Below are 24,678 nucleotides of genomic sequence, written 5' to 3' on the forward strand. Positions count from 1 at the left end.
GTGCTCAGAGGAGTTAAAAACCATCACAAGAAAAGCAGACTAGCCGGCCTAAAAATGAAAAAGCAGCAGCAAAGGTGATATTTGGCCTGGCCTCCATCTTGGGGAAAGAAGTCACCAGGAGACAGTTCCTTCCACAGCAGGGAAGACTTTCCACCACAGAGGACCATCCATTTTCCTCTTCAAGGAAAACAACACTAGTATTATTTAAGTCTTATGGAAATGAGCAAATTCCTCCTCTACAACCCCCTCAGACCTCAACTAACAGAATGGTTTTTCACGCATGCCTGTGACTTGGGAGTTTGGTAGTCTGGCAGGAGAGTTCATGGGCCCAGGACTGAGAAACCCAACAAGTCTACAGAATCCACAAGAAACTCACTTTGTTCTTTAACAATTGCCTGGGGACTGACAGATATGACGTTAAATTTACGCAAAGCTGCTTAAAATCATAATGATGTGGAGAAGCAGACACCCCTACTATGCGGGCCATAATAGTCAGAATGGCTTTGGAAAACACCTTGTGGCAAGATGACCATAAAGTCACTTGGGTGGTCACAACAACTGTAAAACAGGATGTATTGGATCATTCCCACCAAATGGAAACAGTGAATAAGTTGTGCAATATTTAGGACACACAGGCAATTCTTTTTGATTGTAAAATGAACACTAATTTTAGGAAAATGTTATTTTAAAAAAGGACAAATAATGAGACTTTTTTTTCTTTTTAAAATGTGTCTTATGTCAACTCATGAAAAGATTCCATTAACCTGCTTGGTTCTAAAGGAGTTTTTTTGCTAACTTTTAACTCTCTCCACCAGTTTTGGTCAGAGTTTACTTGTAGATGAGGAACCTGAGCTCACGGAAGCCATTGCTTACCTGAAGTGGTCACTGCGCCATTTGAATCCATAGCTGTTAACCTGTTTCTTAGCACTCTCTAGACCTCTCGATTAGCTGCCCTGTGGGAAATTGTCAGCAGCCGGTAAGGAAGGCGGGGAAGAATGAAAGGTGGCCGGGGGAGGCTCCAGCGTTTTGGTTTGACTGACACTAGCCTGGAGGATTTGAAAAACAGGACCTCTAAGACCTTGAGTAAAAACCAGGAAATTAACGCAGACGCCGGGAGACTTGATAAAGTTCCTGCGAGTGCGAATGCCCCAGAGAGCGACAGCAGGGCCTGCGATCCATTGATCTGAGCGACTGCCGAGCCTGGGCAGGGGCTGGGGCAGGTAAGGCTGTGGGGCACGGACCGTTGGGGTTTCGGGCACTTGGTGTTCGAGACGCTTCCTTACGGTCTGCGTGTGTGTGGTTCGGGCTCCGTACACCGCTCCTATTTTTTGAACGTCGGCGTTTCGGTCTCACTGGCGGACAGCCCTAGTCCTGAGGGTAAAGACCCTTTCAACCGTCTTCACCGACAGCTGGGGCTTCCCCTCGGAGCCACCCGCGACGGCCTAGTGTCGCGTCGGGCGGAGGCTCGCGGGCTGGCGACCACCGGGTCGCGTGCCTGCTCCGGAGGTCGCCCTCCCCATCCGCCTCGCGCGTGGGGTCGCGCGTGGCCACGGGACGGCGGTGAGCCGTGACCTCGGACCACCCCGGCCGCGCGCCGCTCGGCACACACACACACACACACACACACACACACACACACACACACACACACGCGGGCGGGCGGGCGCGAGGCGCTGTCCTGAGGTGACACCGTCGCCTGCCACGGCAGAAGCAGCCGGCGCCGCCGATCAGCGAGTTCGCACCGAGGATTCCTCTTGGTGCGTGGCCCAGTTTTGCTTAGGACCCGCTCCAACCCCTCGCTGACACCGCCCCCCGCGCCGCCACGCTCCGAGGCCTTCCTCGGGGAAGCCTGGCGGCTTGCCCTCCTCGTGGGCCCACGGGCCCGCGGTACGCGCGCGCGCACGGGCGCGCGAGCGATTCCTCGATTCCACAGGCGGTTCGCGCCCCGGGTGGGGGCGGGGCGCGCGGGGCCTGGCCGGCCGCCTGCGGGGAGGGGACTGGGGGGCGGGCCGGCGTGGGGAGTTCCTTGCTCGCAGACCACACGCTCCGCGGGCCAATCCCGAGCCAGCCTCTAGCAGTGTCGCACGCGGGACACGTCCTAGCGTTTGTTGGCAGGGCCGGTGAAGGGGGAGGGGGGCGAGAGCAGGGAAGGGAGTTTGAGTGACAGGCGGTGCGGAGCACGCTGGGAATTGTAGTTCCGAGCTCCCGTGGCCATAGCCATTTTGTAGTCAAGGGACTACAACTTCCAGAAGATCAAGGGGACTATTCTAAGGTGCCCCGGGAATAGGCGGCTCTCCCCCGGGCCGGGCGTCCTGGGCCTCTGGTTCCCAGCTGCCCGGCTGCAGGTAGACGTGAGGGCAGTGGCGAGGGTTTGCATGTGGCGGCCGTGGGGTGAGCGGACTGCGGGGAGGGGGGGGAGGGAAGGGGTTGAGGTGGAGCGACCGAGCTTGCCATGCATTGAGCTAGGGAGCCTCTCTCAATTCCATGCCTGGGATCGGAGTGGGAGAGGCGCCCGAGGGGCGGCCCGGGAAGGGTTCGCGGAGGCCTCTCCCGGGTCTGGTCGACGGGGCTGCGGCAGTGCTGTGCACTGGGCTAGGGCTGGTGGGCAAAGGGTAAGCCGGCGTGCGGGGGCTCAGCTGTGGGAGTTTTCGGCTGGCGAGAGGCGGGGAATTAGCCGAGGAGCCCTAACTTGTATAAAAGCAGAGTCCATTTAAAGTTGGGCTGGATAGCCTCTTTCTCATTGGTTAGGGGGCTTGGAAAAAAGAGACTCGGCGAGCCCTCCGCTGTGGTGCTGCCGCCGCCGCGGCTGGAGTTGACTCTTCTGCTCGCACTGCTGCTGCAGCACAAACGTGACTTCCAACATTTTAAATTTATCTTTCCTTTTTCTTATCCAAGATGTAACTACAGATCAGACACTAAGGACCTTCACGTTTCGCTGATGTAGTTTTTGGAAGAAAAAGGGGGGGAGTGAAGGGCGTCGGTTTTTTTTTTTCTTTTTTTGTGTCTCTGTGTTGTGTGTTTCGGGGGAAATTTTCCATTATGAGTGTTTTACTAAAGTGAATTTTTCTTGTTTGCTTCGTTCGTCTTTGGCTCTTTTTGTTTTTTTTTCTTTTATCCTTCTCAATTTCGGATTTATTTCAAGGCGAATCTGGCTTTGGGAGAAGAGGAAGAAAAGTCGGATTACAAGATCAACCACCACCACCAACAATAAAAACCACCAGGATATTTTTTTGCAAATTTCTGACGGCTTTAAATTCATGAAGCAATTGTCCCCTTTTGCAATCAGCATTTGGATCTCAGAATGAGCAAGGAAAGACCCAAGAGGAATATCATTCAGAAGAAATACGTAAGTGCTCCTAACAACACACCCTTTGGCTTGCAGTTTTAAGCAATGGTTGTGAATGTCAAGTTTATAGATAAATTCTGCCGCTCAAGGGTTTTCAGCGGCGTCCGATAAGGCTGGTTCTTGCTTTTCCGAAAGGGCTTTTCAGGCAAAGTCGTGTCTGCCTAGTTTGGTTGAGAAAACAGACTGGTGTAGAGGTACCTCAAGTGAATAAATTGACCTCGAATGACACAACATTAATGTAGTTTTAGAAGAAAGGCAAGTGATTCTGGTGGAGCGTGGGGTTCTGTGAGTGGGGGGGCCTGCGGTGATAGAACTAAACTGCATTCTCGGACGGATTTGGCCCCATATTGCACTTTGCATACAAATGAGCCTGCTATTGGTGTTATTTAGGAAATAGTGTAAGGTATGTGTGTTGGAAGCCCTGAGTTACAATCCTGGGTTTGACTATGACGATCTTCCTGCACTAGCACATCCATTTAATGTATGTGGTCGTTTGGGCTTATGTAGTTTGCAGCGTAAGCCAGTTGGGAATTATGTTATAGGGATTGCATTTATTGGTATTGACTTTAATAATGAGGCTGATTTTGGTTTTGTTTAAAAAGAGTTCATTGTTTCTAGTTTTAGGGGAAAATCGAGCTAATGTTTTTAAGTATGTATGTGACTGAATGCATATGTTACTACAAATAATTCACCCTTCCTAACTGGGCTTATGAAATTGGGTCGTAGTAGTTAAATTTGTTTTGTGCATAGTATAGAACGTTTTGCTTGGCATAGGGAGTGTTTTTGTTTTGTGTAGTGGCTTTTTTGTTGTTGTTTTAAGTTTTGGGGGGAGGGAGCAAAGAGGGGAACCAGGGGATTAACCAAATATGCACTCGAGTGATCCGGTGGTTGGCTGCATATGCTTTACAGTAAAGAACTTACCCCCCCCGAAAAAAAAAGGCCCTTGAAGATACATAAAGAACAATGCGAGCATATAAGAAAGTTTTATATAACTAGAGTCGATAATTTGGTGTTAGTATTTTTCCTTTCTGTTTTGTGGCGTGTATAATGGGAGATGACCTTCGGGGCAGTGGCTCTGTAAAAAAATATATTTAGTGGAAAACCTGAATTCCTCTTCCGGAGAGCTGATTCTAATCTAGACACGTAAACTTAACTATGAAAGAAACGCGAGATTAAATAATGAAGCTCAACTTACAAAGCTGCTCCATAAGGAATTTAAGAATAAAATACATCCGCATTGCAGAGGGCTGGGTAGAGCGCTAAGGATTAGTTTAAACTCGGTGTGTAGAAACTGCATGGGCAGAGCCTTGCCTTGGAGAGTGGACGCCTTCCCAGAACATGTCTGTTTCTGATGTAGCCACAAAGGAGATGGGGTAGAACTTGGACAAGAACCCTCCACCCTATCCCGGACCTCGATAACTTGGAGAGCACTGTAGGGTAGCCTTTTTTGTTGTTGCTGGTTGCCAGCGAATGCTGTCGAGTCCGGGAGTCCGGACGCAAGCCGCTGTGGCCGGCGGTGGTCACGAGAGGCAGAGCATATGCGGGAGCTGAGTCCGTGCTCACCCCGTGCTCTGGCCCGCTGCTCCGGCCACAACGGGCCGGGGCAGGGTGAGCGGGGCCCGCGGCGGGTTGTGCCGGGGCCGGGGCGTCGGGCTCGCGGGCCGCCTGTAGGGGGCGGACTCTGGGCTGTGCTCTGGCCGGGCGGGTGGGTGGGGCTCGCGGGTGGCGCGGCGTGCAGACTCGGGGCGGGCCAGGCTGGTGAGTGCTGCGGAGGGGAGGCTGCCTCGGGCGCCCCCCGCCGCGCGCACGGCTCGGCTCGCCGGCTCTGGCGTCTACACGCCGCCCTGCCCCGCGGGCTCCAGCGCAGTCTTGAGAGCAACAGGTTAAGCAGGCAAGACGTCAGCGCGCCCCCTCCCCGCGGCCTTCCCTTGCCAGGCGCCTATGCATTTCCCCCCCTCTTCTCCCCGCCCCCTCTCCGCCCTCTGTCCCCAGTGGTTCTGGCTCCCCTCGCCCCCCACCACAACCAGCGAAGGTCTGTTGTCATTGTGACGTCACAAAGGGACGACCCGGTGGAACCTTCCCTCTTCCGTGATGTCAAAAGTCGGGCGGAAGGTTCCAGGAGCGGTCTGAGTGGGAACTGTGGGACGTGGGAGGAGGAAGGGGCTGTGGAAGGTGCGACGAACCTCCCCTTTGAGGTCTTCTGGGTCCCAGCAGGTGAGCATCGGGGAACCTTTTATCTCTCACCGAGTGCCCTTGAACTTTGTTCTTGTACCTCCTAGGGGCTGGAGAGCAGACAGGAGGGGCCTTCCTAACGCTGGAGTATTATCATTCCCCAGTTCCGGGTCTTTTGATGGTGTGACATATTAGGGCAGCCCCACTCTGGCCCATGTTAAGACGAAAACGAAGGAAACTGCATTTAGGGGAGTTTTACTTTGTGCGTGGATGGAGTTGAGTGAGGATTTGGTTACTTTGTCGTGTAGAGGGGGCATAACCTTTGAAGGGGATGCTGCTTAGCTAGTAGTGCTCTCTTCCGGAAGCTTTGCACTGTCTTTGGGGAAGGGCTGTCCTCTTGGCTGTGCTGTTATCTGCCCACTACTGTATCTGAAGGACTGTACTCCAGAGAGCCCAGGACTCCGTGAGTCTCAAGATCCACTGGATCTTAACAGGAGAACAAATGGTTCATGGTTGGAATCTTCACGTTTCTGTAAAATGGAAAATGTCATAACTGCTTTTGTCACTTGACTAAATCATTGAGATTATGTGGGTGGAAGATGTAAAACAGTGTGCTGCTTTATATAGAACGTGGCATTATTACTTAAGCTGGTGGAAGGCAGCATGCTTCCTTCAATTGGTCTCAAAAGCTTCAGATGCCTCCCGTTTACTTTATTGCCTCAGCAGAGAGTTTGAGAGTGTGATTGTAGATGGAAGGCTTCTAGAAATGAGTGTTGTATTTCTTATTAAATGACATCCTTGAGAACCTCATAAATTGAAATATAATTCTATCTTAATTGTATTGGGCACGACTCCCACTACAATACCTTAAATAACTGGGAAAGGTTGCCTTCCAGAGCCCCAATTGAACAATAAAACAGTTGCATGCAGCATATTTTCTGTCTTTTGCATCGTTCTTATAGTTGGTTATTCTTAGGGGAAGTAGGGGATGATAAACAGGCTTTTTGGTCTTAGCTTGATACCAGATAGGAGCAGATACTCCAAAACCAGATGTCGAGGGTGGTATTTAGGATGGCTTTAGCAGATTTTGTACCATTAGGCTGTAATAACGTTTAAAATAGCATATGCTATGACACGTTCACATGGGAAGTCACCGGACAACTTTTTTGACTCAGTTCTTTTTATCTTTAATTGGCATTGAATTTAGGCTTGTTTGCAAGACACATTTACCTTTCTCTTTGGAGCCATTTCACCAGCCCCCTACCTAGCCTTTATGTTTTAAGGATCTAGTTTTCTAAATGCCTGTAATTCCTGCACCATTCAAGGTTATCTTGGTCCATAAGCCCTTCTGGGCTACATAAAAAACTGTCCTTCAGATCCTCTGTCACCAATATGGCTCAGTTGGTAGAATGTTTTCCTAGCATTTGCCCATTGCCAGAAACACTGGGCCTGGTGGTGCTTGTAATCAGGAGGTTTGAGCAGTAGGATCAGGAGTCAACAATAATTCTCTGTTACATAGCACGTGTGAGGCCAGCAGCTGGGAATATACTCCTCAAAAACACCCCAGACCACTCCATGACCCCAGAAAGTGAGAGGACTTGCTTCATTAGGTTTAGAAACTGAGTCTTACTACAGTTTATAGTTGCAAAGTAAAATTAAACAACAGAAAGCAGTATACCAGGGCAGGGGTGTTGAGCTCAGTGCTGGAGTGTTTGCTTAGCATGGCTAAAGTCCCAGGAGGGTTGATCTCTAGCCCTAAAAAGTTCAAAGTAATGACTGCCTGGCATGGTTGGTACACACCTTTAATCCCCAGCCCTGGGGAGCCAGAGAGACCCATGCTTGTCTCTTAGTTTGAGGTCAGTCTAGTCTGCACAGCCAGTTCAAGGCCCTGTCTCAAAAAAAAAGCTTGCTTGCTTTTCCTTTGTTGAACCATCACTGTGATATTTTACAGCTATGGGGGAAGGATTGAAGTTATTCAGTTGCAATTCGTATTGTCTTTGCTTTGTTTCTAGTGGTGGGAAGAAAACCCTTTACCAAGGAGTGTAGGGTGGAGGTGATTTTTTTTTTTTTTTTTTGGGCAGAGCTGGAGGTGGAACTTAGGGTCTTACATATGCTAGGAAAGCTGCGACACCAAACAATCCTAGTTCCAAACAGAAGCATCTTTAAAAACTGTCACTATAGACAGACAATACAGAAGCAATATTGTCAGGTTGATAGTGTGTTAAATTTAAAATGAATAGTTCTTGTTCAAAAAGCCAAAATTGGGTTCTTATATTTTGGGTCGATTTATTACTTTTTTTTTAAAAGGGCTAATATCTCTACAGATACTTCACAATCAAATTATTTTACTTACTTTGTATGTGCATGTTTGTGGGTATGTGGATGCCAGCTCGCACATGTGGCGGTCAGGGTATAACTTGGAGGAGCTGAACCATCTCAGTTTATTGGGTTATTTATTACCTGTTTGTGGGTTAATATTGGAGTTGAGGATTTGTAGCCACTGGCCCAAATAGTCAGCTTTTGTAGTTTAGATGGTTAGTTGATATTTTGCCTCATAGTTGGGACACGGTTAAAACTGTCCCTGATACTGGGTCTGTCTAGGGCGCTGAGTCTCTTCATAGTAAGTGCCTTGATTATTTAAACTTACTGACTTCAAAAGGATGACATCTTTTGAAGTTTCTGACTGGTGCCTGTTCCATTAACAGTGGATTTGTCTTGAAAGAGGATGAGGGGAAAATCATTAAGGCAAGTATATAAACACTTGGTAAAGTCTAAACGGGGATGTTTTGAATTTCTTGCTTTGTCTTGGTCATGGTAGTAGTATTCAAAATTAAGCTTTGGTCATTTTATTTAAAATTCTGGGTACAGTGTTCAAATCCTACAAGTTTTCTCATTGTTGGGTCGTTAGTTCTAACTAACCCCTACCCACCTAGCCTTCTTGCCCGTAGGTGCAGGACATTCTGGTTATTAACCTGAAGCTTCTGCCCAGTGGGCAGCTGTGGGGTGTGCTTCTGTCCCCTTTGGCTTCCACCCAGAAGGCTTGCCAAGTGTCAGTTGTTTGTTCCCCAAATCTGGTTATTCCAGTTGAGCTTATACTTGTAATTACAATTAAGTCTTATGTAAACCTTGAAATGACTGTGAAAACAGTTGGTTCTACTTTAAGTTGAATGCTTTGGAAGAGACGTGATAAAAGTGCTAAAAGAAAAAAAAAGGATGTTAAATTAGATGTAGGCTGGACACTTGATCTTGTGGATTCTTCATAAATGCTGCATTGCAAGTCATTCCTTTTTGGTGGTAGTGGTGGTGGTGTGGTGAGCTAAGTTGTACCTCCAGCCTCCAGGTCACTGCCTTGAACACTAATTTCTTCTCTTCAACAACATGTGGAGCAAGTCTCAAGTCAGAAATGATGGAGTACAAATTGGATGGGAGATTAACTGAGATCCCAGCCGTGGGAGGCTGAAACATGAGGATTGTTGTGACTTCAAGGTTAGCATGGGCTATGGAGTGGCACTGTCTCAATAAAAGAACAAGTTTAGTAGCAAAAAGTAATTTTATTTATCTTTCATCACATCGCTTTTTTGTAACTTTTCTTTTTGATAATCTCATGTAGCTCAAGCTGGCCTAATTTATTGTGTAAGAGATGGCCTTGAACCCTTAATCCTCCTGCTTCTGCCTTCCAAGTGCTGAAGTTGTAGGCACCCACCACTAGAAGTTTGAGAGTTTTGTGTGTGTGTGTTTTAATTTTACATTTATTCTCTCAGTTTTCCGTGTGTTGTGTGTGTGGTGTTTGGTGACAAGCGCTTTTACCCACTGAATCACCTTGCTGGTTTTATATATATATATATAGCAACTTTACTCTTCCATAAGATACCGCTGACGATGCCTTCCATTTCAAATCCTTAAGTGTACATTTATGTTTTAAATTTACTTTTGATTCAAGGTCTCCTTCTGTAGTCCATGATGACCTCAGACTCATGGTGTTCTGTGATTCTAAGTTCTGGCATTACAGACATGGCTTTTAGTAATGCCTTAAAGTTTAGTTCCCTTCTGATTCATTATAAAACTTAAAATTGCAGCTGACTCCTTCAGGAAGTGACTACTTACTGTTTTGCTTCTGGTGCCATAATCTTGCCTGCTTCCAGTACAGCTGCCCCCCCCCCTTAAATAAATGTTTGTATGTTGTGTGTGCATCTATGTATATGCCTCTGGGTGCTTGTGTACACATGCTCTCTCATGGCATATGTAGAGGTCAGAGGATAACTTGCAGAGGTGCCTTGTGTGGATCCTGGGGAATTGAAATCAGGTTGTCAGGCGGAGGCAAAGTGCCTTTACCTGTGGAGCCATCTTACCAGTTTTAGAGAGCACATTTAACAGCCACACAACACCTTCTTGAAAACATGTAGATGACCCAGTCAATTCTGAAGTAGCCACCCACATTCATGGTTTTTACATAGCAAGGTCACATGAAAAAAGGGGCTTTTGACAGAAGGAGAGTATCAACCTCAAAACATTGTTCATATAGTTTAAAGCTGTATGGTATGTCTTCCTGTGTTTTTTGGCTTAAATGAAATAGATGCCAAATGATTAGTCAGTACTATATCCTGAAGGGGAGAACGGATCATAAAAGAAAGGGTCCTGTCAGCTTCTGAGAACAAGGTGTGTGCTAGTCTGCAGCATGTTTATGCTTTTTTTTTTTTTTTTGACTTTTCGAGATAGGGTTTCTCCATAGCTTTTTTGGTTCCTGTCCTGGAACTAGCTCTTGTAGACAAGGCTGGCCTCGAACTCACAGAGATCCGCCTGCCTCTGCCTCCCGAGTGCTGGGATTAAAGGCGTGCGCCACCACCGCCCGGCAGCATGCTTATGCTTGGTTGTTTCTTATGGTACCAGATGGTGGAGCTACTCTGTTGTCCCCTTGTCTCTTTCTCAGAGTCATTGGAAGAGCCTGTGTGGGACTGGTTATTAAAGCTCTGTAGTGTTGTGATGGTCCATCCCACACTCTTGGGTGTACCTGTGGGCCATCATCGGCAATAGTTCTCCAGGCTTCCAGAAATTACTTTGCTGTCTCAGGGCTGTCACAGATCACCTTTGTTAACTTTTTCTTACACTTGGACTGTTGATCCTGGCTTTGCTGTTTTGGAGACCATGAGTTCTGGAGGGAATTGTCCTTGGTCCCCACCAGTGTTTCTGTCTCTAACAGAAACTGTCTAGATGTGTTAATGGGGCAACTTGAGTGATAGGAGCATTATATGTAATTACTCATCGAGTTGTAAGGGTGTGTGATTGACTGCATTTGAGAAGAACCCTACTGTATGTAGGCCCATATTTCTTTTTTTGTTTTTTTTGGTTTTTTTTTTTTTTTTTTTTTTGGTTTTTCGAGACAGGGTTTCTCTGTGGTTTTGGAGCCTGTCCTGGAACTAGCTCTTGTAGACCAGGCTGGTCTCGAACTCACAGAGATCCGCCTGCCTCTGCCTCCCAAGTGCTGGGATTAAAGGCGTGCGCCACCACCGCCCGGCAGGCCCATATTTCTATATGGTAGAAATACGATAGCCAGGCTATCAAGCCATAGTTCCCCACCTGAGGTGGTCACGTTACCTTCCAGACAGGCTGTCGCTAACCTAACAAAAGGTCAGGATGTTGCTCTGCTCTTTTCTTTGTAATTTACTTTTGACCTCGAATTTGTGATCCTGTAGGTTCTGCCCCAACACCAGTGCCTGGGGGATTACAAGTGGGATTACCAACCTAGATGATACCTAAAGTTCTAATTTAGTAAGTCCAACAAGCTCTGCCACTCATGCAGAGGAGGACTGAACTAGTTTAGATAGTAATGTTGACTTCCTATGAATCCTAGGTTAATTGGACTGTTATCCATACACTCCAGGTGTGCTGATTAGTTTTACTTTTTTTTTTTTTTTTTTTTTAAGGCTTGTTTTATTTTAATGACTGATCCACCTGAGGTCACAGGCAGCCCACTATGTACAGGCTCGAGGGAAGCTCTATTTCTTGGTCTCTTCCTCCTTGGACACAGTCTTGATGATATCTTCCTTCTTGGCCTGGAGGCTCCTCCCAGCGCTTTCTTGCTTCCTTGGTCTTAGATCTGTGAGCCTCAGCCTGGTCAGCCAGGAGCTTCTTGCGGGTCTTCAGAGTTTTACATCATGTTGACACAGCTAGAGTTATCTGAGAGGAGGGAACCTCAACTGAGAAAATGTGTCCCCAATAAGATCAGGATATAGGCAAACCTGCAAGGGCATTTTCTGGTTGATGGGGAGGGGCTGGGCCCAGCCCATTGTGGTTGGAGCTACCCCTGGGCTGGTGGTCCTGGGTTCTACAAGAAAACCGGTTGAGCAAGCCGTGAGAATAAAGCAGTGTACTCACTCACTCCTCCATGGCCCTGCTTGAGTTATTGTTCTGACTTTCAGTGATGAACAGTGATGTGGAAGTGTAAGCCTTTCTTAAAGTTGCTTTGGTGTTTCAACAGAGCAGTGATAACTTATTAAGGCACTTTATGTAATTATTCTTGTACACACAGGCCTTTACTTTTCATGTTTTTTTGGAGGTTGGTGGTAGATAGGGAACAGTGAAATGGATGGGTTGTGGGTGTTTTTGTCAGTTCAGGAGATGACTGTCTGGCCTCCTGGGAGATAGTAGCCTAAGCATTTCTGTATTTCTGATGACTGAATTTGCCAGAGAATGTAGGAAGCCTTTTGACATTTATCTTACTGCTTTCTTACAATCTGGGTGGTTCTTCCCCATGTTCTAATCACTATTTTCGAGAGATCCTCAATGGTTGACTCTTGGTTCTAATTTTTGACAACTATTAAATGTTTGGTGTCTGTTTGGTGCAGCACCAGGTGCCAGGAGGAAATGAGAAGGGATTAATACTGAGCATGTGTATTTATCCCTTCTATAGGTGAGAAAGACTGAATGCTCATTCTGTTAGGCAGCAGGGAGTTTGCTTTTTGTGTTTAAGTTGTCATTACTAGCACATGAGCTTCAGTCATAAAGGGCCTTCAATTTGGACAGGTCTGCTTTGACTATATAGGGCACTTAGATAATGGATAAGTTACGTCCAGCTTTTATTTAACTTGGTTGTATGACCCTGGACAAGCTATACAACATGGCTCAGTTTCTCCTCATCTGGATCATTATTGAGTGCACCTTATAGGCTGGGAGAGCCAGGGAGATTTTTGATGTGAAAGCACTTTGTAAACTGCATACTGCTGCACAAATGCTCAAGGTATTATTACACAGTTGGAAATCACCAACTTGGAGACATCAGGCCTGCCAGCAGCCTTCCTAGCTGACTCAGAAATAAATAAATCTAGTAAGTTCGGAGAGAACAGTACATTTAGAGCAAGGCTTTAAAGATTAGGAGGTGATATACCACCCCTCCCCACACACACTTGGCTTGTTGAATGTCTATTGACTCAGGACACATGACAATTAGAAAAGATAGGTTGAGAGTTAAGATTAGAGCAGTACCTAATCTGTCTTCACAACATATTTAAAAGTACAACTTGAAGGATATATATTCCTTGAAACTGAAAATCTGACCATGATCCTTCAGTTGTGGTCTCTTGCATCAAGTGTAAGCCAAGTTTGTCTTCAGTATAGAATAAAATCCCTTTCTTGTTTAAACCATCCACTATATACACTCCTGGATTTAGCCAGGCCCAGCCTCTAACTTTGCAAGTTCTCATCTATGCTCAGCAAGTGAGTTCCTGAGGAGTGCACTATACTCCTCATGGACCTAATGGCTAGGCTGCCATACTCACTCCTAGTTTTTCCTTACTGATGGATAGCACCCCTTACTTCTAGGTTCACACAAGGAGTACTTCTTTGCATGTCTGTTAGGGGCTGAGTTTTGCAAGTGTTTGTGAGTAAGTGATGTACACCAGCATAAAGTTAGTACATCGAGGGGGTCCCCCCCCTTTTTTTAAATTTGAGACAGGGTTTCTCTGTGCAGTCCTGGCTGTCCTGGAACTTGCTCTGTAGACGAGGCTGGCCACAAATTCACATATCCACCTGCCTCTGAGACCTCTTGAGTTCTGGGATTAAAGGTGTGAGCCGCCACTGCCTAGCACCCAGAAAATTCTTTAATTAAACGAATGGTGGAATGTATTCAGTACTACTGGGGTGGAATTGGTTTGGCTCTAGTGGAAAAAGCTGGAGCTCACGAATTAGAATTTTAGACTCACACTTTGTTGGGCATGTAATCCAGCACTGGAGAGTGAAAGCCCTTGAACAGGTCACAGTGACACACTTCTCTCCCCCGGCTGGTGCGTTCTTAGTTCTCCATTGTAGCTGAAGTAATTGATTCATTTTCATGGAAAAATAAAAATTCATATGTAATCCTCATAGCTAATTATAAGCCAGTAGCATTTTCCCTGTGTGAAAAATGGCTTTTCTGCTTCATTATGAAATCATTTCAGTCAGACAAGTATGCAAAGATAAAAATTACTGAAATGGCATACTGGATATTCCTCCACTTGAAGATGTATAGGCTCACTCAGTATGTGATTTTTTTGCTTCTATATCTTATCCTAGTTATCAAAATCCAATGGTTTTGTTGTTTTTTTTTTGTTGTTGGTTGTTGTTTTGTTTTTCGAGACAGGGTTTCTCTGTGGCTTTGGAGCCTGTCCTGGAACTAGCTCTGTAGACCAGGCTGGTCTCGAACTCACAGAGATCCGCCTGCCTCTGCCTCCCGAGTGCTGGGATTAAAGGCATGCGCCACCATCGCCCGGCTTTGTTATTGTTTTTTTTTAATGGCTCTAAACATGCCATTGACATGGGCTTTACTTGGCGTGTTGCCCCTTTGATGGCTTTTCCACAGGTTAGGGTTATAAAAAGTGTTTTGTGTAGCCTGCTTTGTGTGTATCCTTTGCACTTCAGATTTCTCAGTGTTGTAGAATTACTGACTCAAAACTGTTCCATTGATGTGGGATGTCCTTCTATATATTTGTTGCTCTTATTGGTTGATGAATGAAGCTGTTAGGGCCAATGGCTTAGCAGGGTAAAGCCCGGCAGGAAATCAGAACAGAGATGGAGTAGGCAGAGTCAGATGGAGTAGGCAGAGTGTAGCTGCCGAAGAAGGACGCCAGAGCCTTACCACTGGTAAACCACAGCCTCATGGTGACATACAGATGAATGGAAATGGGTTAATTTAAGATGTAAGAGTTAGCCAGGAACATGCTTGTAATTAATATAGTTTCTGTGTGATTATTCAGGTCTGGGCCTACATTCCATGTTGTCTTTTGGGGAGGGGCTGTGCTAATTACATTCTATGTATGGTGCATGCTAGGCCATCTGATTTGTTTATTGGCCTTTAAAGACAAATATGGACACTTGTAACGAGTAAAGATGTCAGTTTCTATTTTCTTTCCTTGTCCTTTTCCAGGGCATTTAGGACTAAGATAAGACACGTGGAAGCATCGTAACACAAAATGACTCTAAAAGCACGTGTTCTTAGACAGAGGGCTTTACTTAGTACTGAAGGAAAGGAGAGGGGGGCGGGTTCAAGACAGGGTTTCTCTGTGTAAAGTGTAACAGAGTGTCCTGGAACCAAGTTGGTCTTGAACTCACAGAGATCAACCTGCCTCTGCCTCCTCCTGATGCTGGCATTAAAGGCATGCACCACTACCGCCCAGCTAATTCTACATTTTGAGTGTTTATGAGTTTCTTTCCTTTGTGAATATATGCAGATACTTAAGTAGTAAAATGACCTGGAATCATTTTTGTTTGTACTCGAGATTTCGGTCTTGTTTGTAGGGTGACCTTTCTTTGTACCATTCCTAGGGCTGAGCTTCATAGCTTGATCAATGAAATACTACTGATAGGTTTTAGCATCTTACTAAGTTTGCTCCCATCATGCTAAGGGAGCAAAGGATGTAAAACACTAGGAAGAGAGCACTATCTTTGGAGCACATGAACGTGGAGTCTTTCCTGATTATGTTTAGATGATGGTGACTTGGGCAGATTGAGTTACAGAGTTACAGTAGGGAAAAAAGAGCCTCTTGATCTCCTCATTAGAGGAGAATAAAAGGAAGTATCAATGTCTAGACAGTGTTGCAGGTCTATAATGGGCATAGTGTGCAACTTTCCAAATTCTGGGTGGAAGAAAATGTGTTCCGGGTCCTCTCCCACCATTACATCATGTTGGAGTTGTGGAAATTAATGTGGCTACTTAGCACTTGTCTCTCATTATGGCTTGCCTTTTCCTTAAGTAATGGGAAAATTCTGGGATTGATGAGTTCCCCCCCCCCCCTTACGGTGTTTGTAAGGTTGAGATTGAGTGACAAAGAAGTGGCATTCCTTTTTGGTCCTCTTGGAATGGACTGAGGCGCCTTTAATCCCAGGGAGGCAGAGGCAGGTTGAGTTCCAGGTCAGCCAAAGAAAGCTACACAGGGAAAAAGAGAAGTGTCTTTGGATGAACTTGTTTTCTTAGGTGGAATCTGACTCCCGTTGGTTTTACCCAAGTTGCTTCCTTTCCCATTCTTACACTGCCCAAAGCACTAAAGCTCTGTTTGTTCTATTTTCAGATTGTAATGATGTCTTGATGTTGGGATGAAAGAGCCAATGTGAATGAACGGAAAGCATTTAATACAGAGTCATGGTCTGGGCTCCTAGTTAAATTAGTAGCACATGCTTTTCATCGGCCTTGAAGGATTTCGGTTATGTTTCCTGGCCATCCATGGAGCTGTGACATCACACAGCTTGGCCCTTTACTCCATGACTCCATCGGATGAGGCACACACACATGCATGCATGTGCGTGCATGTGTGCTTTTAAATTTTTTGAGACAGGGCTTCTCTCTGTTGCCCTGGCTGTCCAGGAGCTTGCTCTGTAGAACTCAAACTTGGACAACCAGCCTCCTTTGACCTCCTAAGTGCTGGAGTTAAGAAATCACTAACTGCCTGAGGCCTCTACTCTTAATGCCAGGTGCCCTGTGGATTTGGTACCTAAATATAACAAGGATCATGAGGAGAGTCACTGCAGGGGTGTTGTTGGTAGGAGAAAGAGATCATGTTATTAGTGATCCTTATTATTTCACAGGTTTTGTTGAACATTTGGGTCTATTCACTTTTCAGTTTACTTGAGTTTCAAATTAGTTTCTTTTTTTTTTTTAAATTTATTATGTATACAATATTCTGTCAGCATGTATACCTGCAAGTCAGAAGAGGGCAACAGACTTTATTACAGATGGTTGTGAGCCACCACATGGTTGCTGGGAATTGAACTCAGGACCTTTGGAAGAGCAGGCAATGCTCTTAACCCCTGAGCCATCTCTCAAGCCCTCAAATCAGTTTCTCAAATTAAAAAAGTTAACATTGGGCAGTGGTGGTGCACAATTTTGATTCCAGCACTTGGGAGGCAGAGTGAGAGATCTCTATGAATTCGGAACTAGCCTAGTCTCTGTGATGGTGAGTGTCAGGATAGGCTACAAAGCTACACAGAGAAACCCTGTTTAAAAACAAACAAAACAAAAAAGGAAGAAAAGTTACTAATAACAAACAAACAACCCCCCCCCCCCTCAAATCCATGGTTTCGCTATCTAAACCCAGCTGTCCTGGAATTTAGAGATTGCCTGTCTCTGCTTACCATGGTACCTACATATGTACGTTTTGTGTGTATGTGTATATGTGTGTGGGTGCTTGCATACCTGCCATAGAGTAGTTGGGGAGGTCAAAGCATAACTTTTGGGAGTTGGTTTTCCTGCATGCTTTTCCACCTGGGTGGTGAGTTTAGGTTGTTAGGCTTGCTGGTGTTTGCCTTAACCCAACAACAGTCAGTCTGTTGTTACCCAGTAACAGACGGACAGAGCCTCCTCCCTTTTCCTCTTTATTCTGTAGCTTAAGATTTGTCTGGAATGCACCGTTCTTTTCCCCAGCCTCGTGAGTACTGGAAATGTAGGTTTTCCTTGCCTTTTATTTTTGATATATTTTTATATCAAAACGATAGTTTTATTTCTTACATCTCTTACATGTCACACATACTCTTTAAAAAGGATGTACATATAACACAATGAGCTGTCATCCCAGGAACAAATTTTTTTCTTGCGTTACCCTTACTAAAGTGCAGTTTTGGCGTACAAAAATGATACAAGATCAAAATATGGACCATGAACAGTTTCCCTCAAAACAGCAGATGTTTGGCACTGAGAGCTTTATTTTAGTTTTTTAATCAGGACAGGGTCTCTGTACCATGACTACTCTAGGACTCATGTAGACCAAGCTGGCCTCAAACTTGCTTCTATCTGCCTGCCTTTGATTGCATCAGAGTGCTATAAGACAGTGCACCCTCACACCTGGCCCCAATTATAATTTTTTGAGACAGGGTCTTTACCAGCTCAGGCCCAGTTGAAACTCATTATGTAGCTCAGGCTACCCTCCAAGTTCTCACTAAGTCTCCTTCAGAGCCTGCTTTTACAAGCATGCGCCACTACACCTGGTTAGGCTTGAATTTTTACCAAAAGTCTTTGCTCAGTAGTATTGGTATTGACACCCTGACAGAACTTTAATCTGTAAGAATTTTAAAGATTCATGAAAGTAATCCTTAGTAATGGTTATCTCCTGAGTGGCAGAGATCAGATTTCTATTTAAATGCCAATGGCGTTTATCATCTCTCCCCCCACCCCCCACCAGTGCAGGTGGCCAGGCAAGGTGTGGATTTAATAATGAACTTCTGGATTCCTGTTAGCTTAGTTGGTGGTGCTAGTAATGAATCAGTGTTTTATATCTTTAAAAATGTTTTCAAATACTCTGTATTGTAATCTCAAACTGCTGTTAGTATTCCAAACCACTGTGGTTTTAACTAGGTTAGGATCTATCTGAAAGGTGGCTGACAAGAGTGAAAATCCAACCTCATTAAATAAAATGCATGTTTGGCTTGAGATTGGTTCATATCTAAGCCTTAGGCCAAGTCCCATGATTGAAGAAATCAAGGAACACTTGCTTCTCATTCTCTTGTATTTATCCCCCACACCCCAAACAAAACCAAAACTCACTCACTATTCCACCATGGATTTTTGTGAGTCAGTTGTGCAGAACCCTTACTTAGACCCACAGACTGTGATGATGCTATATGAAACTTTTGTCTAGATGAGAGAGCGTGATGCCACAATTTGATTGTACTTTAGACAAATTGTAACTAATTATTCTAATAAAATGGGTTTTCTTTTGGTGCTGAGGAGTGGAGAGCATCAAGAGTTTGGGGAATTAGTGACTCTAAAGCCTGTTTTTTTAAAAAATTCCCCTTTCTTCCCCAAACTGACATAGACTGGGATGGAACACATTTTTTTTTACTCAGCTAGCCTTTTCCCCCACCCTTTCAAGAGACTTGCTGAAGTTGTCATGTTATTTCTTTGCAGAATTTATTGGAGCAGTAGGCAAAGCCTCCTGGGAGTGTAAATAATGATGATTATAAAGAACAGTCAGTTTACGAGGGAAGGCCATTATCTTTGACTTGCAAAGCTCTTACAGCCAAACAGTGTTTGCTTACAGTTGTTTAATACAAAAACACCTTAATGTTACCTATTGTAAGAAGGTGTCCTTTTTTTCACCTTTGTAAATGGAGGTCATTCCTGTAAAGAACAGATGATGTCACCTTGGTCAGGCTTGTGTTTCTGGACAGACATTATATACGAAGGCTTGAGTGTGGAATGGAATGTCTGGCTGCTTGCTTTCCTCCTATCAACAGCAAATAATCTTCTGTCAAGTGTTAAAAGATTTGTAGTGTTGATAAGTAGGAATTTACTTTACTTTTTTAGTTCTTTTTTGTATGTAAATTACAAATTCAGGATGGGTTTTAAAGTTAATCTAGGGGACTTGTCAGAGTAGGCACCAAATGACTATGACAGTAGACTTGCCTGCCTTTTATTTTTAGCAAGGATTACAAAAAGTCTTAATTTGCAACTTAAAATTTTTTGTTAATTTAGGTCAGGGAACAACTTTTAGGAGTCCACTCTGCCTTCCACTATGGGGGTCCCTCAGGCTCAGCTGAAGTGCCTTTACCTGGGAAGCCCATTCTTGAGCTCTAAAGTTGCAGTTTTTGTTTGGGGGAGGGTCAAGTTACCCCTGGACCTAGTTTGCTTTTCTATTGCTTTAAAACAACCAAACAAAGCCGGGCGATGGTGGCGCACGCCTTTAATCCCAGCACTCGGGAGGCAGAGGCAGGCGGATCTCTGTGAGTTCGAGACCAGCCTGGTCTACAGAGCTAGTTCCAGGACAGGCTCCAAAGCCACAGAGAAACCCTGTCTCGAAAAACCAAAAAAAAAAAAAAACAAAACAAACAAACAAAAAAACAACAACAACCAAACAACCTCCCCTGGCTCCCCTTACCCCACCCCACCCCAAAATAAAACCTGACCAGAAAAAGGGTTGCTTGGCTTATCCAGCCCAGGAGCCATCCTATCTCAACCTTCCTAGTACGGGAGCGCAGGGATGTCACCAAGCCTGGGAGTCACAGCTTTGTGTTTATGGTTTCTTTTGGTGCTGAGGATGAATGACATTCAGGGTCTGTCATATTCTGGGTGAACAATTTTATCCCCAATCACCCCCCCAACTCAGTCTTTCTATTCTTGGGCATTTCTTGTAGTCCAGAGCATGAACTTCTGATTCTTTTGCCTCCACTTCTTTTTTTTTTGTTTTTGTTTCTGTCACTTGAGCCATCCCCACCCCCAGCCCAGCACTTTCATTACCCAGCTGGTCTTTGCTTGCTGTATCTTTGCAGATCATCAGCTTTTCTTTTAATTGTCTTATACACAGTTATGGGCAGTCCTGGTCCTACCCAATGTTTGTGGTATTTTAAACCAACATGAGGCATCTCAGTCTTTCCCTATGTAATTTTGGATGTGAGTGTAATGTCTTTTAAAAACAATTCTGTGGTTTGTTAGTATATTCACAGAGTTATACAACTATCACTGTGGTCAATTTTAGAACATTTCAGGAGTCCACAAAGAAACTCCACACCAGTGCTACTCACTTCCTACTTCATCCAGCTTCCCAGCCTCTGACAGCCACTAATCTTTCTGTCTCTGAGGATTTTTCCCTCCTGGATATTTGACACAAATGTATTAATAAAATATGTGGTTTCTTTCATGTAACACAGATGACCCTCAGCCACTGTTTTAGTATGTTTCAGCTTCTCTTTTTTAAGGCTTGATCATGTTGCATAGTTTGTGTATACCACATATTTGTTGCTTACTCAGCTGTGCTGATGTGTGTGTTTGTTTCAGAAAACTAGGATTCACCTGGGAAGAGTAGTCACCTGAGGAGTTGGCCTTTATCAGATTGATCTTTGAGTGCATTTGTGATATTTTCTTGAAGTGAAAGCTCAGCCCAGTGTGAGCAGCCCCCACTTTTCTGGTCAGGTGGTTCTGCATTGGCTTCTCTAGCTGATAGCCTATAACCTGTAAGCTAAAATAAGCCTGTTCCTTTTCCAAGTTGGTTTTGGTCAGTGTTTATTACAGCAGTGGTTAGAAAAACAGTACAAATGCTCATCACTCATTTACTGTAGTTAGGTTGTCTCTGCATTGGGCTTGAGGCCCTCCACTCCTGGGATTCATGGGGTACTTGGGTACTCTTTTGATTGGCTGCCGCTCTTACTGCAGATGTTATAGTTTACTTCCTCTGCTTATTTGTAAACTAATGTCATTCACACATATGTGGGAACCATGTCTTCCAATTGCTTAGTAGAGGAACTACATGGTTCATCACTGGATGGTTTGTTTCATGTGACTTAGATGTTTTTTGGCTGTAGTAGGTTTTCAAATGAGTATTTCAAAGATCCGGTGTTTCAGGGCCGGTTCCTGTGAGTAGTTCTGCTTTGAGTGAAGGGCTGAAGGACTGATCGCACCCACGCTTTGCTTTAATTTCTTATTTTTTTTGAGGCAGTTTTTGTTTGTAGTAGCCCTGTTGTTTCTTCTGGAATTTGCTCTGTAGACAGGTCTGGTCTCAGAGAGATCCTCTTGCTTCTGCTTCCTAAGTACTGGCATTAAATAAAGGTATGTGCTACCACAGTTTTCTTGGTTCCAAGCTGGCCTCCTGCTCCTGACTCCGTTCTGCCATTACAGGCATAAGTCACACTTGTTCCTTTGTAGGTATATCGGCTATCACTGTTTGTCAAAGTACTTTTGGGTCAAGGATTAACTATTTACTCAAATTCTCCCTGCAAAAAAACTTTTAGATGTGTGTCTCTTTAAATAGACATTAATGTAGTTTAAGCTGGTTTCAGTTTACTGTGTTCCTTGTGCTAGCCTTAAATAGGCCATCCTGCCTCTACCTCCCAAATGCTGAGATTATATGTTGTATAGGCCTGATAGTCTTGCTACTTATAAGCCCGTTAAAACAAACGCTCTTCATGATGAATGTAATCTTTGAAGAGGCCTGAAATAGAATTCTTCCTTAAAATTTTTTATGTGTGTGGGTGTTTTGCCTGCATAAATGTATGCCATATGTGTCCTTGGTACCTGCAGAGGCCAGAAGAGGGCATCAAGTTCCCTAGGATTGAAGTGACGTTAGCTTAACTGCCATGTGGGTGCTGGGAATTGAAGCCAGGTCCTCTAGAAGAACAGTCTGCTGAGCTATCTCTCCAGCCTATAAGGATATATATATATATTGGACTTGTCAGATTTACTCTTCATACAGTGGTGTGAAATTGTTAGGATGATATAGTTTGCACAGTTTTAAGCATTCAGAGAATTCGTAGGGGCAGCAGAGAAGTGGAGCGGAGAATTTGTAGATGACAGGTACGGTGACCCCCATGGGGTTGAGTATCTTTCTGTGAAGGTGCACAGTCAGTGCCCATGTCCATCGTGCTGAGGATGTCCACACTTTTCCTCAGGATTCCTGTTGATAGGAAGCCAAACACTAGCGTGTCTGTTTGTAGTGTTACATCTTAAACAGAGCTGAAGTTCATTGTCAAAATATTCTTTACTAATGATGTCACCATAGTTTTCTGTTTTTTCTGGGATGACTGTATTGAATCCCGCCCAAAAATCATTAATTTAGCTTATCTACATTATTATGTACCTCTTCAACTCAGAAGTCATGTGGCCTTGGGTATTTGTGTGTCTGAGAAGTTAGTATTTTAAGCCTTGCATTAACTGGAAATGCGTTCTGCTGTGTTGCTTTTTGGTGTGGTGTACTACACACACACACACACACACACATACATAGTTGTGTCATTTGGAATGCAACTGCCACATCCCTTTCACCAAAATTAAAATTGCTTATTAGAGCTAATTTTAGAGTTGAGTTAGAACTGCCCTATAATGTAATGCAGAATATTTCCCAATAATGCCTAGGTTAACAATGATAGTCTTGCTATATTGTGCAAAAAAGGCTTCTGTTCAGACCCAGCTGGGTTTCAGGCTTAATTCATTGCTCTATGGTGGGATCACCACAGCTGCTGTGGGGCCTTTACAAATGCAAAAAAGCTGTCAGTGTTTGTTTCATCAGCTGCATAAGTGATGAGGCCAAGTTGAGGAATCCATTCCCCTGCGCAGTGTGCAGGCGGTAGCCATTATTGTTTACAGAATTAGTGTGCTGGGCTTTAAAATAGTTGGCACATCATCTGCCCTTTAGGAGCACAAGACTAAGGAACGGGACTAGTTGGTTGTCCTGGTAGTGCTTACCGATCCAGTCTAGCGCTTGTCCTTTCTCTGGTCTGTTCTATGACTTCTTTGCCGTTGCAGCACTAAATTAATTCCCCCCCCCCCCCCCCCCCCGGTATACCAGGCTGGCCTCGAACTCACAGAGATCTGTTTGCTTCCCAAATGCTGGGATTAAAGTTGTGTGCTACCACTGCCTGACTAGATTGCTAAATTTTGTCCCACACTTAAAAGGCACTTCTCTAGAATTCTGCACTTGATTTGAATTCTAGTCTTAATCACCCTCACAGATTCAAATAGGTATGACTGTCAGCCGAAAGTTAAATAGCATCCCAGATCTGGCTTTGTGAGATTGAGTTTGTGAAGTGCCACAAACTCATTTGAGTTGGGAATGCCTTTCTTTTCAACAGCCCAGAAGTTAGGACCATTTCTTGACAAGACTTTACAGTCAATTGAAGGGCTGTTAGTATAAGGTGTTTTCTTCAAGTCCTGGCATATGCACACCCAGGGTTTGTTTGGCAGGCAGGCCTTAGGGAACAGTGCCCATAGAGTTTTCTTGGTATTTCATATGACTGTAGAATCAAGTTCCTGTCTCCTCATGTTCCTGCACCTCTACCCCATGCTGGCCTGAAACTTGCTATGTAGCTTTGATTGGCTTTGGTTTGAGATCCTCATCCCTTTATACGTGAGATTATAGGCACGGCATAGGAGCACCACCATTAATAGCTCCTTAGTTGCTGTTTTTTTCCTTCTTGTAGTGTTGGGATTGAACCTAGGATTTCATACATGCTTCAGTCCCTCTCTTTTTTTCTTTTTTTTCTCTGTGGCTTTGGAGCCTGTCCTGGAACTAGCTCTTGTAGACCAGGCTGGCCTCGAATTCAGAGATCCTCCTGCCTCTTGCCTCCTAAGTGCTGGGATTAAAGGCGTGCACCACCACTGCCCAGCCCTCCTTTAATTTTAAACCTGATTTAGTTCTTAAGAATATTGTGAGAGAAAGTGTTGAAGGGTGTGGCTAGTCTGCCTCAACAACTCAGAGTATATAGCTTTTCAAGTCTCTTAGCCAACAAGGATGAAAAATTGTGTTTCTTCCTTATTCACAGTAGGGAAGGCCACAAATTGCTCTCCCATATTCAAAGAAAGATGTCACAAAATTGAGGGGATCCAAATGAAAGGTCAATACCAATCAGCTTTATCTCCAGTAACTCCCTCCTGCTTGCTAAAAAAAAAAAAAAAAAAAAAAAAAAAAAAAACTGGGCATGCAGCCATAGTTATACCAGGATTTAAGGGAAGAAGTTACTGGACATTGTTGACTCCTTCAATTGACTGAGGAAGTAACCTGTTTGGTTCAGTGGGTTTGTCAAGTGATCCTATCTTCTAGATTCCTGAGCAGAGAACACCTTAATCCTTTGAATCCTAGGAAGTGTTTGAAGCCTGAGAAGACAAATAGGGCTGATGAGTTCCATATGTTATGTTGATTAAGCAGAGTTTGGGGACCCTATTGTTACTTGGCCTTAAAAAAAAAAGACTCCTGCCGGGCGGTGGTGGCGCACGCCTT

General features: G+C 44.7%; 1 protein-coding gene across 1 annotated transcript in view; it reads left to right on the top strand.

The window, feature by feature from the left end:
* The first annotated feature begins 2,777 nt into the window (after positions 1-2,777).
* Jarid2 (jumonji and AT-rich interaction domain containing 2) overlaps positions 2,778-24,678 on the top strand; it is a 188,284-nt gene continuing 166,383 nt past the window's right edge. The window contains exon 1 of the mRNA XM_057787147.1: positions 2,778-3,346. Coding sequence (XP_057643130.1) covers positions 3,302-3,346 — 45 coding nt within the window. The 5' untranslated portion in view covers positions 2,778-3,301. The remainder of the gene's footprint in view (positions 3,347-24,678) is intronic.

The sequence above is a fragment of the Chionomys nivalis genome, chromosome 13, assembly GCF_950005125.1.
Source record: "Chionomys nivalis chromosome 13, mChiNiv1.1, whole genome shotgun sequence".
NCBI classification, from domain to species: domain Eukaryota; kingdom Metazoa; phylum Chordata; class Mammalia; order Rodentia; family Cricetidae; genus Chionomys; species Chionomys nivalis.